Source organism: Orbicella faveolata, unplaced genomic scaffold, assembly GCF_042242905.1.
Source record: "Orbicella faveolata isolate gen_17 unplaced genomic scaffold, um_ofav_v1 contig_35, whole genome shotgun sequence".
In the NCBI taxonomy this organism is placed as follows: domain Eukaryota; kingdom Metazoa; phylum Cnidaria; class Anthozoa; order Scleractinia; family Merulinidae; genus Orbicella; species Orbicella faveolata.
The window spans coordinates 16956266-16969265 of record NW_028301564.1 but is presented as its reverse complement, the minus strand read 5'-3'; the positions used below and the strand labels follow the sequence as shown (position 1 = coordinate 16969265).

The 13000-nt window shown below is 39.3% G+C and overlaps 2 protein-coding genes and 1 pseudogene across 2 annotated transcripts; all 3 read right to left on the bottom strand.

The window, feature by feature from the left end:
• Window positions 1-381: 381 nt before the first annotated feature.
• On the bottom strand, window positions 382-3113 carry LOC110042500 (G protein-coupled receptor 161B-like). The gene has a single exon (XM_089274003.1). It carries the CDS (start codon window positions 3021-3023, stop codon window positions 2064-2066), a length of 960 nt encoding a protein of 319 aa, XP_089130129.1. The 5' UTR covers window positions 3024-3113; the 3' UTR covers window positions 382-2063.
• A 3651-nt stretch (window positions 3114-6764) lies between these two features.
• Window positions 6765-8689, bottom strand: LOC149103538 (neuropeptide FF receptor 2-like; annotated as a pseudogene).
• On the bottom strand, window positions 6765-10799 carry LOC149103537 (dopamine receptor D2.L-like). The gene has a single exon (XM_089273657.1). The coding sequence runs from the start codon at window positions 10077-10079 to the stop codon at window positions 8784-8786; it is 1296 nt and encodes a 431-aa protein (XP_089129783.1). The 5' UTR covers window positions 10080-10799; the 3' UTR covers window positions 6765-8783.
• Between the last annotated feature and the right edge of the window lie 2201 nt (window positions 10800-13000).

Genomic DNA, 13000 nt, shown 5'->3' with positions numbered 1-13000 from the left:
ATTCTTGGGTTAAGTGTTAGGAGAGGCCAAAGCAACTTTAGCATTACCTTTGTTCTTGTTAGCTGCGAAGAAAAAGACTATTCTCGTGTCGTTACGGCAGGACAGCTCGGTTTTGACTGCCACTCGTCTTGCGGGCGTAGCCACCGTCTGTGAGGAGAACTTGATGCTACTTTGCACGAAGTCTGGATAGCTGAGGGTGAATGAATAAAAACCTAAATTGCAGTTCTCCGTACCCTTCTCAGTTCACACTTCATCTCGTGAAATCCCTATTCTTTTACTAGTATACACTTCTAGCTTGACAAACCTACCCTTTTTCAGGTGGAGCGTCACTATGGAGTCCGTTATACAACTACAACAACAACAACAACAACAACAACAACAACAACAACAACAAGCTTTATTTGCAAACAATGTCGCAAAAGCTTTTGTAAACTAAAACTAAAACAGTAATGATTATCGTGGACATATAATAAGGTTATGATATAGCAATGATATAACAATCAAGTTACATCGAGTTGAAAGAAATCTATTACATAGATCAAAGCAAGATGAAATGGATTTTGCTAATTGAATATTAACATAATGATTTGCAGAAGTCATAAGTTCCCCGGTGGCAATGGAGATAATTGCTTAAAATTCGGAACAATAATAGAGTATTTAATGCAATACACAAGGAAGTGAGATTCATCTTCAATTTGATTGGATCATTCACAAATATGGCAGAGTTGTTACTGAGGGAGTACCTCTACCCTTGGATGTCTGGCAGTTTTTTCGTTTTGCGGATGATGCAATCACAACAATCGTCAAACAAAGACCAAAAAAGCTAGGTTCAAAAGACAACAAACAATACCCACTAGTCCACTCCATTAATCAACATCAAGATATGTCTTCCTCGGTACCCGCCCGAACACAGGCCTAACCTGCCCTTACTGTAATCCTTTTGACCTTGGTTGTCTGTGGAAATATCCTCCTGTGTTTCGCAAGGTACAACAACATGAAACCATTCCTGACGCCTTTTTCCTAATCCTAGCAGTGTCTAATCTAGTCAAAATGCCACAAAATTGATATTTGCCGCGTAGCTCTCAAAATAAATGCAAAAAAAACGTCGAGAAATTGTTATAAATACTGTGATGTCAGTATCCCTTTTTAAAAGCACTCTAACATATTTCTCAATTTTTTCTGTAATTTTATTCAAATGCAAATATTTGTTATAACGTTGAACACAATCTTCTAAGATTAAGAATTGCTGAAAAACAGTTTCTCTTTCCCATCTGAGTTAGAGAATATCTTTGTTATTTTTTTTATTTCTTTTTTTAATTTCTTGTGGGAAATATGTGTAAAATGTTATAGTTCTCTTTGTTCCCTCGATCAGAATGCCGGAACACAGCTGGTGCTGGTTTTTTTTAAAGTTCTTCTGACAGTTTTAGAAATACAATGTTATGTGCATGCATTCTTATGGGGTTTCTCTGATAGTCTGTTATATCATATTATAAAATATTTACAGGTGATTTATTGCCTGGGAAAGTCTTTCAATTTCGCTAAAACGTGTTTGCAAAGCCTTCTTGTGGTCAAAAATACAAATTTAATGTTGTATTCATTGTGTGTATCACTGCGATAGATGATTAATCATGTCTTCATATCTTTCTCCGCAGTTTAAATATAATATCTTTTATCTATTCACTTGTATCTTCATTATCTACGGGTGTATTACGAACTCACAAAGTGACCAGCTCCCAGTTGGCTTGATAGCTCAGTTGGAAGAGCACTGCACCGGTATCGCAGAGGTCATGGGTTCGAATCCCGTTCAAGCCTGAATTTTGTGTAAAGTTTGTGTTTTTAACTGCGACGATCAATCATGTCTTCATATCTTTCTCCGTAGTTCAAATATATGATGTTTCATCTTTTCACTTGTTTAATTACTTTGATGAAATGATAGTCTCTTAATCAGCAGTTTCAATTACGTTTAAAAGATGTGCTTTCAGTGGCTCTAGACTTGAGGTTAGCACAGGTTACCATAACAACATCGTTCCTCTTATTCAACAGTTGTCCGATTCTTGATGTCTTCAGTCCAGATGAAATAATCGCTTCAACATGTTTCGTATTTCTCTGTTTCTCATGCCATAGACAGTTGGATTGATGACCAGATCAAGGAACATCATGTAAACGCCAAACATGCGCACTTCGCGAGTCACGTGCACCCCACGTGACACAAGAATGTCCAGGATCGCATTTGGGACCCAGCACAAGCAGAAAAGGACCACTATGACCGACACTGTACGAGCGATATGCACGTCCTCCCCTCTCAGCTCCTGTGGGTCCCTTATAGCTCCGCAAAGTCCCTCATGTGCAAGTTGTAAGGGGCCTTCGTTCTGAGGAGGTTTTCTTTCTGTGACGATTCGTCTCCTGTGGTGACGAACTACTTGGGCGATTTTGACGTGGCAGGCAATTATCATGAAGATGCAACAGGAAACAATAACTGAGCTCATGATACGAAATGAGCTTTGAGCGTTTTCCGAAATGGAGCATAGCGACTTCAGCGGAATAAACTGGTATTTGCCCCATCCTAAGAAAGGACCACTGCACAGGGTGATTGCTAAGCACCAAATGAACACAATCACGAAGATCACAGACTTTCTGAAGAAGACGTTTCCGTAGCGGTTTGGCTTGACTATCTTAAAATAGCGATTGACGCCGATCACAGTTAGCGTGAAAAGATTCATGCTAAACAAAGCGATGTCAAGAAAAGCGCAAAAGTGGCAGAACCTTTCTCCAAGACTCCACTCTCCTCTGACTATTGTATCGACGAGAATGGGAAGTTGTGACAGCGTCAGCAATAAGTTGGACACTGCGAGGTTCAAGAAAAAGGCATTAGGAATGGTGCGAAGGTTGCGTTTCTTGTAGATTGCGAAACACAGGAGAAGATTGCCCCACACAGCAAAGATGAAGAGGAGGGCCGTTATGGTGACTTCTATGGCGGTTTGTCCCTTTGATCGGTTGGGAACTGAGAAAGATAAAATCTCCATAAATGCGAATAGGATCAACCGCTAAAAAATATAGATTACATGTACGCACCGCTCTGGCTTGAAAGGTTGAACACAAAGTGCTATTCTGAGGCAGGTGAGGGGGAAGCTAGTTCATAAAAACAGTGTACTTATACTGACAGTTCTTTGACATCCAAGAAGCGTTTTATTTATCCATAGTTAATGAAACGGATAAAATTACTATTAGCTTTTGTGTGGACTGTAGGAGGTAGCTGACTACCGAGCCCGGGTTACAAGACAAGATGCTGCTGAGGCCAGCAACGCAAGAAAGTGGACTGATTTATCGCGAAGCGAGAGTCACCCTGTTCTAAAGAAGAGAAAGTAGCTTGACACCCAACGTTCGGTTTGTACCAGCGACTATCGGGCACCTGCAGAATTATTTATTCATGTGCGTGTCTTGGGTGATTTTTACTTGTTTGTTCGGACCCGTACGTCAATGGGCCAATTTCGGACTTGGCTCCCAGGCTTAATAATTAACAAATAAAGAAGCCTCAGCTGTGCTCTGTTCTGTTGTAAAGCACGCAGGAAGCGGTAGAGCACGAAACAAGTGTAGGGGAAAACACGAGACGTAAGCGAGTGTTTTTCCCTACTTCTTGAAAGGAGCTACAGTTATTTACGGCTTGTAGCCGCTTGCAGCAAGGGTGCCCTAACTAGCGTAAAAGTTTAAGACTACACTGCTCCCACTGATTCTACTCCGACCACAGAAGAGAATATCAGAGCAAGCTTTGACCTGACCACTCGTCGGTTCACTTCGCTGAGATGACCGGAAAACGAGCGTTACTACACTGCATGTAAGTGTTGTTTGAGCAATTGAGCACTTTTACAAAAATAACGCTTCTCATCATAAACAAAGACAGTTCAATTGTTGTTTTCTGTCATTGCTTTACTTCTTAAGTATAATTTCTGTCTTCGTAACAAATATAATGTCTTTTATCGAAGCACTATTTAGGTTGAGAATTTGTTTATTTCGCTACGTGTTTTGTCGGCGGGAATCTAGCAAAACTTGTTATTTTAGTACAGTTTTAACACTACTGTTGCTAACAATGGTCTCCGTGAGCCATATCTACTGCAGACAAATAGCTCGTTTCCATTGCGCTTGTCTGAGTCACAGTGGATAATTAATTTGGGTCAAATTTTTCAAAATTCCGAAGCAAAAATTTGAAAGTCAACTTACTGTCATCAACCCGTGCTCTGTTCTATGATAAAGCACACTGCTTCAGCCATTCAGAACGCGCGTTATATGGAAACTTTCTTTTTTTTTTTATTATTTTATTTTTTTTTGGAAACTTTATTATAAAACAAAATAAGTTATTATTCGTCCCTCAACTTCGATGCGATTACTTTCGCGAGTTTTTGCTTTCCGGTTGCGGTTTTAGATTTTCTGTGGTTTTTTAGTCAACAAAGATGAAAACTTTGCCCAAGTGCGACCCATGCCTTTGTTGCAAGGCTTAGTATAAGTAATAAATCTGTCAACAAGTAACGTAAAATAAGTGCGACCCCCAGTTCCAAATTTTTGCGGATTGCCAAAATTTCGCCAATCTTCAAAGAAGTCGAAGTTTGGAGGCTTCCAAATTTTGGCAAAGAAAACAATTTTGTTTTTCTAACCATTAAACTGTCATATTTCTTAAAACATGTCTGGATAAAGTTATGGCGACAAAGTAATTTTGGTCGGCTAGTCCAGTTTGGTGCGTACGATGGCTGGACAAAATTATTTTTTTATCCGGTCTATCTGACCCTTTTCACAGTTATTCATAGAGGGAAACGAGGAAAATGAGAGGCGCTATTATTTAAATATTTTTGACTCGTTTCCTCGATCTGGTTACTGGCAGCAATATCGAGAACAAATGGCTTCAGAGAGACAAGTCTCCTTCGATCGCAAATGGAAGCCAGGGAGCGGAAAAGAAAAGCCGAGGCAAACAAACCATTCTTCCATAATTTACGCCCTAGACGTTTCGTTTTCTCTTGCGAAGAACGCATTTAGATGAGTTTGTGCCTAACGAATATGTCAGTTAGCCAAGTTTATGGCTAAAGCATGTTGGTTTGATGCGACCACTGCCGAAAGTTGGAACTTGCGAAAATTTTGCCAATTTTTTCCTCGTCAAAAATTTGAAAATATTTGAATTCGCTCTAGTGCGACCTGGCCCTAACTCTTCCGAAGAATTTTAAAAATCATCCAAAGACTTACGAACGCTTCGAAGATCACCAGAACAGGATTTGAAGATTTCCGAGGATCTTCAGAGGTCTCTGATTTTCGTTCATTTGGAACATTTGCGTCAATTTAAGTCGCCTTGATTTCAATTAATAAACACAAATGTTAATGTTATAACATTTTCTCTAATTAGCCCGTACAAATCACCTAAAAGTCATCTTGGTAGCCGTCAAAGAGACCGTAGCTCTGTGCTTAGCAAGCATGCCCACCCCCCCCCCGCCTCAAAACCATGTCAGTTGGTTGTCCCACATACCTCTTGGTTTATTTTGATACTAATGGGTCAGTTTCGTATTTTTACCTTTCTTCGGAAGGCTCGGTAGTGACGCATTTATAGTCTGTATAATGCATGCCTAGTGTACGATCACGAAAGACACACATAGAGATAACCGACTGACTTCTGACGATAAAAATACGAGGCATATATATATATATATATATATATATATATATATATATATATATATATATATATATATATCAGTAGTACGGTAGGTACTGGTTGGAGCTTAGTGTTCAATAGGAACATAGGATTAGTCATCATGAAATACCTCGCTCTCAGTTATTACTTAGTATGGAAATCTTCGTGGTAACTGACTCGTATTACAACTTTGCACTCGTGTTACAGTAAAGCGGACTGTACTCCCTCCTTGTACTGGATGGCTAGCAGGATAGCGTGCTAGCTAATAAAGTGGTTCATTGTGCATGAAGGCCGCGGTAATCAAACAGCGAAGCAACTGTGAGTGTTCAACCAGGCGGGCGAATAATTGTTGGTTTAGGCATAGTTAATAGGGGAAATGGTTCCGGGGGTACTCCCAGAAAAGTTGGGTGGGGGTGTGCGGCCCACTTCCCAAAACCACTTCTCCTTACCCTATTTATGACCAAAATCTGCGATTTTTGCTACCCTATTTATGACCTGGCCAAAAAATTTGACACCCTAGTTATGACCGTTGCGGCTGACAGTAGAAGACTAGAGTGCTAAAACCATTCCTTATTTAAGACCAAAATGGTAAAATCGATACCCTATCATGACCAAAACGGCTGAAAAATCCCACCCTTTAGGGCTGTACATACCTATATAGCCCATATAAGGGAGAACCTCCCGGGGAAATGGTTAAGAAGCCCGGTAAACATCAAAGAAGCAAACAGGCTAAGATTGACCCTACACATCTTTTGTTTTATGCTCATTGACTATGCATGAATTACATAATCGCAATGCTACTATTGGTTACTTGTATGGGCACACACAACCTCCTTTTGAATTTTGCCAGGTTTTTTGCAAGGTCAACCCCCAAAATAGAAAAAAAAGAAAAAAAAAAGAACTCTACCAGGTTTCATAACCATTTCCCTCTATTAACTATGGTTCAGAACTGGACAAAAACCATAAACAAAATCTTCCAGCAACGATTGTACTATACCTTTTGCATCTTAGACCTGTCTTGCTTCGCGTAATAAACGCCAGTTTGTACACTTTGTAGCGAGCAATAATTTTAGGTGCAATCATTCACACAGTGAAAACTAGTTTATACGCTTTATTGCGAACCAAAATACATTTATTTTACGTTCAGTGCTCGACGAGAGCACTAACTTGTCCTAAATCCCATCACTATACTTGGTCTCTTGTAGGAAAGAAACTGTGGTCATACTGGGAAATAAGTCAATTAATAATTTCGTATTAGTTTACTTGAGAAATGCTCAGTGGTTATTCTCGTTGGCGTGACTGATCAGATCGCGTGACTGTCTTTGATTAAATCGCGTGACTCACATTTCAAGTGACTTTGCCCGTGTTTTCACGAGAGATGTTTACCTTGGTTTTGTTTTAACTTTACTGAAGTGAAATTTTTAATCGCGTAAACACAGCAGCAAACCTCGATAAATGGCGGCAAAATCAAAAGTAAGCCAAGCTAGGCTTGTCGACAGTTGAACGCCTCATCGGGCATGATTTAGCTCAATAACCGACGGTAACCGAAGAAAAGCAGACATTGTCGAGATATCTTGGCAGCTAGTGTTCACGCGGGCAGCGCGTAAAGAAGAGAAAATAGACAAAGATTCCTCCTAATGTAAGTAGGTTTCAAGTCAACGGGCAAAAAAGCTAAATAAACTCATGTTTAGGTAAAGAAATCCCGGACTGCTGTTTCCTGTTCATCGTCAAGTGCCGTAAGCGTTTCCTTTCTGTTAGAAGCTCAGTAGCTTCGTAGCAGTGTACAGGCAGGCGCAACTAGAAGACGACCTACCACAAATAGAGAGAAAAAAAATCATAATTGAGGTCTATGGAGAAGAAAGGCGAATGTTGGAATTTAAAGCGGCCCCGAATAAGAAGAAGTACCGGCAAACATTTACGTAGCCCGGGCTCCGTGGCAGATGTCGTTTCAGGTCTTTTGCAGGAAGAGGCTCAGCGAGATATCAAAATTTCCTTTCCATTATTCATCTACAAAGCTTTACATTTAAGGAGAGTTTGGCTCGACATCACAGCAAGCAAATTGACAACGATCTGCGTTTGGTATTGGAGTAAAGTCAAATTTTATAATTTTCCAATAGCAACATTGCAGCACTTGCTTTCCGAGAAAACCTCAAACCGTCCATTGTATGCCTCCTACTTTAGTTAATTAGTTTCGTGTAAACAGCTCCTCTAATAACTGCGGTTTAGTTACGAAACCTCGGTAAGCAGTAACCGTAGTAAACCTCTCTCGTGAAAACACGGCATTTATCGCATGCACTGGTGCTCTACTGTCTCAGGTGTCAGTTTCTTTTCGCTGTCAGTTTCAGCAGCGTTTACAATGAATTTCATTACAAACGTGTGTCCTCAAAAACAAAGGCCGCGTTTTGTTGGCCAGTCACTACCTTAAAATTGTTGTTACTCCTCAAAGTAATCATCGGTGACGGTTGTGGCGATGTGTTCAGCTCTAAATCCTCATATTTTCGTTTTCTAATGGCTCTATTACGAAATGATCTCGATTGCAAGCTTTGCCTACGTTCCACTGAGGTCTTACATGTGATTAAAGATTTAAATTCGTCACGAATATCCAAGTTAAATACGCTGTAAATGACAGGATTCGCAGTTCCGTTGCAAAGCATTAAAAAAGCCGAGATTATGTTATAGTATGGACCAAGCTTGTCGTAGAAGCCGAAGTGAACCGACAGCTGAGAAATCCAGAATGGAATAAAAGAAACGTAAAATACAAACACCAGCGTCGCTAACATTTTTAGAGCTTTGTGTTTTTTCGCTTGAACTCCTCGTTGAACTTCTTGAAGTTGAAAACCGGGAGTTTTGTGAAGCCAGATTCTCACCCCGATTGCTGAATACAGTGTAAGCGTGATGAAAAATCCCATCGCCAGAAGGATTGTTTGAAATATAAACCATTTTCAGACATCCTGTCGAGAACAATACACACTTGAAGGTATTTCGCTATGAACACCTAATCTTTACCCTCTTGAGAGTCATTGGCAACGTCCATAAAAATATAACAACTGAATCGGTTTTAAATTTGATGCTCATTAACAAACGTTTAATGATTCGTAGACTACATTGCTGCCGACTAGATGCCGCATTTTAACACCTCCATAAACGCTTTTCTCAATTTCCTGTTTCTTATTCCGTATATGAACGGTCCGACCACACTGTCCAGAAAAATCAAGTAAATTCCCGCCATTCGAAGATTTCTTGGCGGGAAAACGCCAGCCGCGTCCATGCTGTCCATGACGAAACATGGCAGCCAACAGAAACAAAACACAAGCACGATAAGCGAGATGGTTCGCGTTATATGAATATCATCTCCGCGAATCTCTTTAGTTTGTAATTGTTGCTTACTTTCCATCGTTTGTTCTGTTGTAATCTTGCTACAGCAGACAACTTGTGAATCGGCATAATGAAGTTGTCGAAGATGATCTTCTTCACGTTTGTTTACAGCGTTAAAGTCTGTAGGCTTTTCCTCCATAGGGGTACAGTCTCGGTGTTTTTCTGAAACGAAAATAATTCTCACAGCGCTAACGCCACAGTTGTTATTGCTAGGTCCTAACTGTTCTTTTGTCCAACACTTTTTATGTTTTTGAGCGCCAAGTGAATTGAAGACATTGAACGTTTTATTGCCAAGATTTTTGTCTGTATCATGTTCAACCTCGCCGCCATGGATTTTCTTCGCTAATGTAAGGTTACTCTGAGAAAATTCCTGCTTAACAGCGATTTTTCTCCGATGGGCGTTCACCGTCTTCACAATTTTTACGTTGCAAAAAACCACGGTGATAATATCAATTAGCATGAATGTATTGGCAGTGATTTTGAAGGAATAGCTCGTATTGTCTGTGTGACATAAGGCCGTTCGCGGATTAAAACTGTAACGTCCCCATCCAAACAAAGGTGGACTGCAACTAACAACGCAGCAGATCCAAATACAACAGATTATTTTCCGCACAAGTTTCTTGTCAAATAATCTTCGGTATTTGTTGGGAGACCAGATCAACATGTAACGACTTACACTTATCGCGGTCAGTGTGAATAAAGTAAGGGCGAACAAAAGATAGTTTTGATATCCTTGAATTACACAAAATGCTGCGCTAAATGTCCAGTGTCCCTTTTCAAGAGTCCACACAAACACAGGTAGAACTGTGACAGCCAGGAGAAAGTTTCCCACTGATAAATTCAAGACAAATATGTTGGGTATGGTTCGCAGTTGTTTCTTCTTGTACATGGCCAACATCATTAAGAAATTTCCAAGCGCGGCCAAAACAAGAATCAGAGACGCAAATCCCACTTCGAAAACAACTTGCGCAGTGGTTCTGTCGTCCAACGGAGGGAAGATGCTCCTTAATTTTAACGGCTTTGCGGTGTTATTCATGGCGACTGGCACGTTATTACTCGTAGTTCATCAGTACATCTGACTCACAGCAGTTTTAGCTCTTTTAATTAAAGTTGCCGAGAACAATAGACTAAAGCTTAAGACAAGTATTGTTTGGAACAGTCGCGACCAATGGGAAATTTCTTCCCTGTAGTAAACACATACGGAAGTAGATGCGTGTCTTAGTTAGACGTCATAAATATTAACATTTTAAGTGACTGCGAGATTCAAAACCTATTGAAAAACAAGATTTAAGTTTTTGCTGAATAATAGAGCTGCAGCTAGAAATAGAAGCCTGAGGGAAATAATCTTATGAGGTGTCCAACAACCACATTTTCATTCAACTGCATTTAATATTTGATATAGTTAAATTCAATTCTCAATCTGTCGAAGGATCGTCAATAATAAAAGTGACAATACCGAATTTTGTATATTTTAACGCACAAAAACTTATTAGGGTTAGTCAACGAGACAGGATGCTACCGTAACAACTGCCTGGCGTTTCCAAGAGATTCTTTCGAATTTCCGCGCCCTTAAATGTCCTGAATGACAAAGCTCACCCAATTTTTAGATCCCTAAACGCAGTCGTAAATTTTGAGGACCAAAACTCTCAGTGTATACATAAGGGACTTTTAAGTTCCTTCCTTGCAAAACCATTTCGTGATGAAAATGGAAACATGCAAAAAAAAAAAAAAAAAAAAAAAAACAGATTACATTTCGCTCATCAATAGCGCGAATAACATAATGTTATTTATCATACGAGTACATGCCACGATCAAGCACTTGAGTTGTATTTGCACAGGAGCACCTTCCGTTCGTCTTTTAAAGATTTACATATTTTCTCGCCACAAAATAAAGCTGGATGCAGATGCTGTCTAGAAATACCTACTTTGTTTTCTCTTCAGGCAAAAAGTGTTGAAAAATTACAAGTTTATCAGTTCAGGAAAGAGATAATTTATATTTTTTTAACCTGCGTTTTCCAAATCAAACTTTGCTCTAGTCCTTCCCAGTTTGTGGGAGCCCACTTATTTACAACGGAAGGATTTTTCCTCGCAGATTTAAGGGATTATGTTTCGCAGTTTCTTTGTTTTTCAGCTTTTCTTGGTAAGCCTTCCATATTTTACTAATTGCACTCTCTTTTAACGTCCCTAATCTACAAATGACAGGCAAAAAATCTTACAGCTTAACACTATGAACCATTTGTTCCTTGGCAAATTTAATTTTAAGGACATGAACCAGTTAAGAGATTATAACAATTAAACGACCAAGAGACTCTTAAGTCCTCTTCGCTACCTCAGGATGCTCTTGATGTTCCTGAGCTTCTTAACTCAGAAAAAAATTCTAAAAATAAGTACAAAGATTACGCCTACTCTGGCCACTCACGCACTCTAGAGTCAAGAGGTACATGCCAAGAAAACATTACTTGGAAAGCAATTTTACGAAGGTGTGTTGTTTCGCGTTAGCCGGTTTTAAAATGAGATTTTGTGACATTTTGAAACAGGTAACAACGCTTACGCTTGGGTTCTCTTCGACCGAGGCAGAAACTTGTTGGTCACTTGTTGATCGATAAATCTTTTTCACTTTGAAAGTTCCGTGTTCCCGTGAAGCTTGGAATTCGAACGTATGACGTAAAGTTCAAACAAAAGAAAACAACAAAAAAAAAAGCTTAATTACTTTTAGCACGGCCTTAACGCTTTGCAGTACCATTATCAAGAGATCTTTTTGTTTTACATTTTAAGTTAATATCACCTGAGTTACAAGATGGCAAATGTATTCCACCACTTAAATTACCAATCATAAAAGCGTTTGAGAATATTAAGAAATGAATTCGTCTGTAATTATATTCTTGTTAAAGAAATCGGAAGCACAATCAGATAACACTCCTTCGAGTACTTTATCATGGTCTATTTTCACCCAGCCTTTTCGTGCCAAGTTTCACAAATAAGGCCTCAAGCACTTCAGCTGAAAAAAATACTCCCCAAGTTAATGTATCTTTTGTTCATGTCTTTTTTCAAGAAAGCGAAACGAAACTGGGATATGATTGAATATTTTTCGGTATACATGACCTCATTGTTTTTATTTCCAAAACGAGTAATTTACTACTCTAGTATAGCAGCATGGAAACCTTCCGTTTAAAGGTAACCTGTGTCATTTCTAACAAGATATCGGCAATGGACTCCAACATATATGAAGCATAATGACTGTCTTTCTCAACATACGAGTAGCCGGTCCTATTTTACGCGGCGTTGGGAGAGAGGGAAATTAACAACAACTGATGGCAGTGTAGATCCACTTTAAAATACCACATAGAAGTATAGTGAGCAAAGCATTTTATTAGAGTGCGTGTATTAACTGTAGTGCTCGATATAAACTGCTTCAATTCTATGAAATTTTTTCTCGAAAAAAAAAAAAAAAAACTATAAAGGAAGCCGGAACGAGAGGTGTTTACTTAAACTTTAAAATAAATTGACTTCGCAAAGTACATTTGTCAAGATAGAAATATATTAATTTCATGCGTGCGGCCACGCTAGTTACTAAGCAACAAATGTTTAATTTCCAATTCAGCTTTTGTCGCTCGTTATGTTGCCATAAGAAATAGACCAATTTCGATATGTTAAAATTCAGCCTAACATAATAGACCTCAGAACGAGGCTCTGGGGAATAAACCCCACAAACTCTGCAGTTATTCCCCAGAGCCTCGTACTGAGGTCTATTGTTTTAGGCTGAATTTTAATATATCGAAATTGGTCTATTATCTGATGCCGACGTCCCCTAACAAGCCAGAAGCCCAAAACACGCTCTTAACTTTAAATATTGCTGACGATCGCTGGAGGTCCTCCAGGTCTATTTCTCGTTTCCTTGGAAGTGAAAACCATTCCACGACGTCATATTACACATCGAATAGTATAATCTAATTTCAG

Excerpts from the sequence above, each read along its gene's own strand:
- LOC110042500 (XM_089274003.1), bottom strand. The coding sequence starts at position 3,023 with ATGGAGATTTTATCTTTCTCAGTTCCCAACCGATCAAAGGGACAAACC.
- LOC149103537 (XM_089273657.1), bottom strand. The coding sequence starts at position 10,079 with ATGAATAACACCGCAAAGCCGTTAAAATTAAGGAGCATCTTCCCTCCG.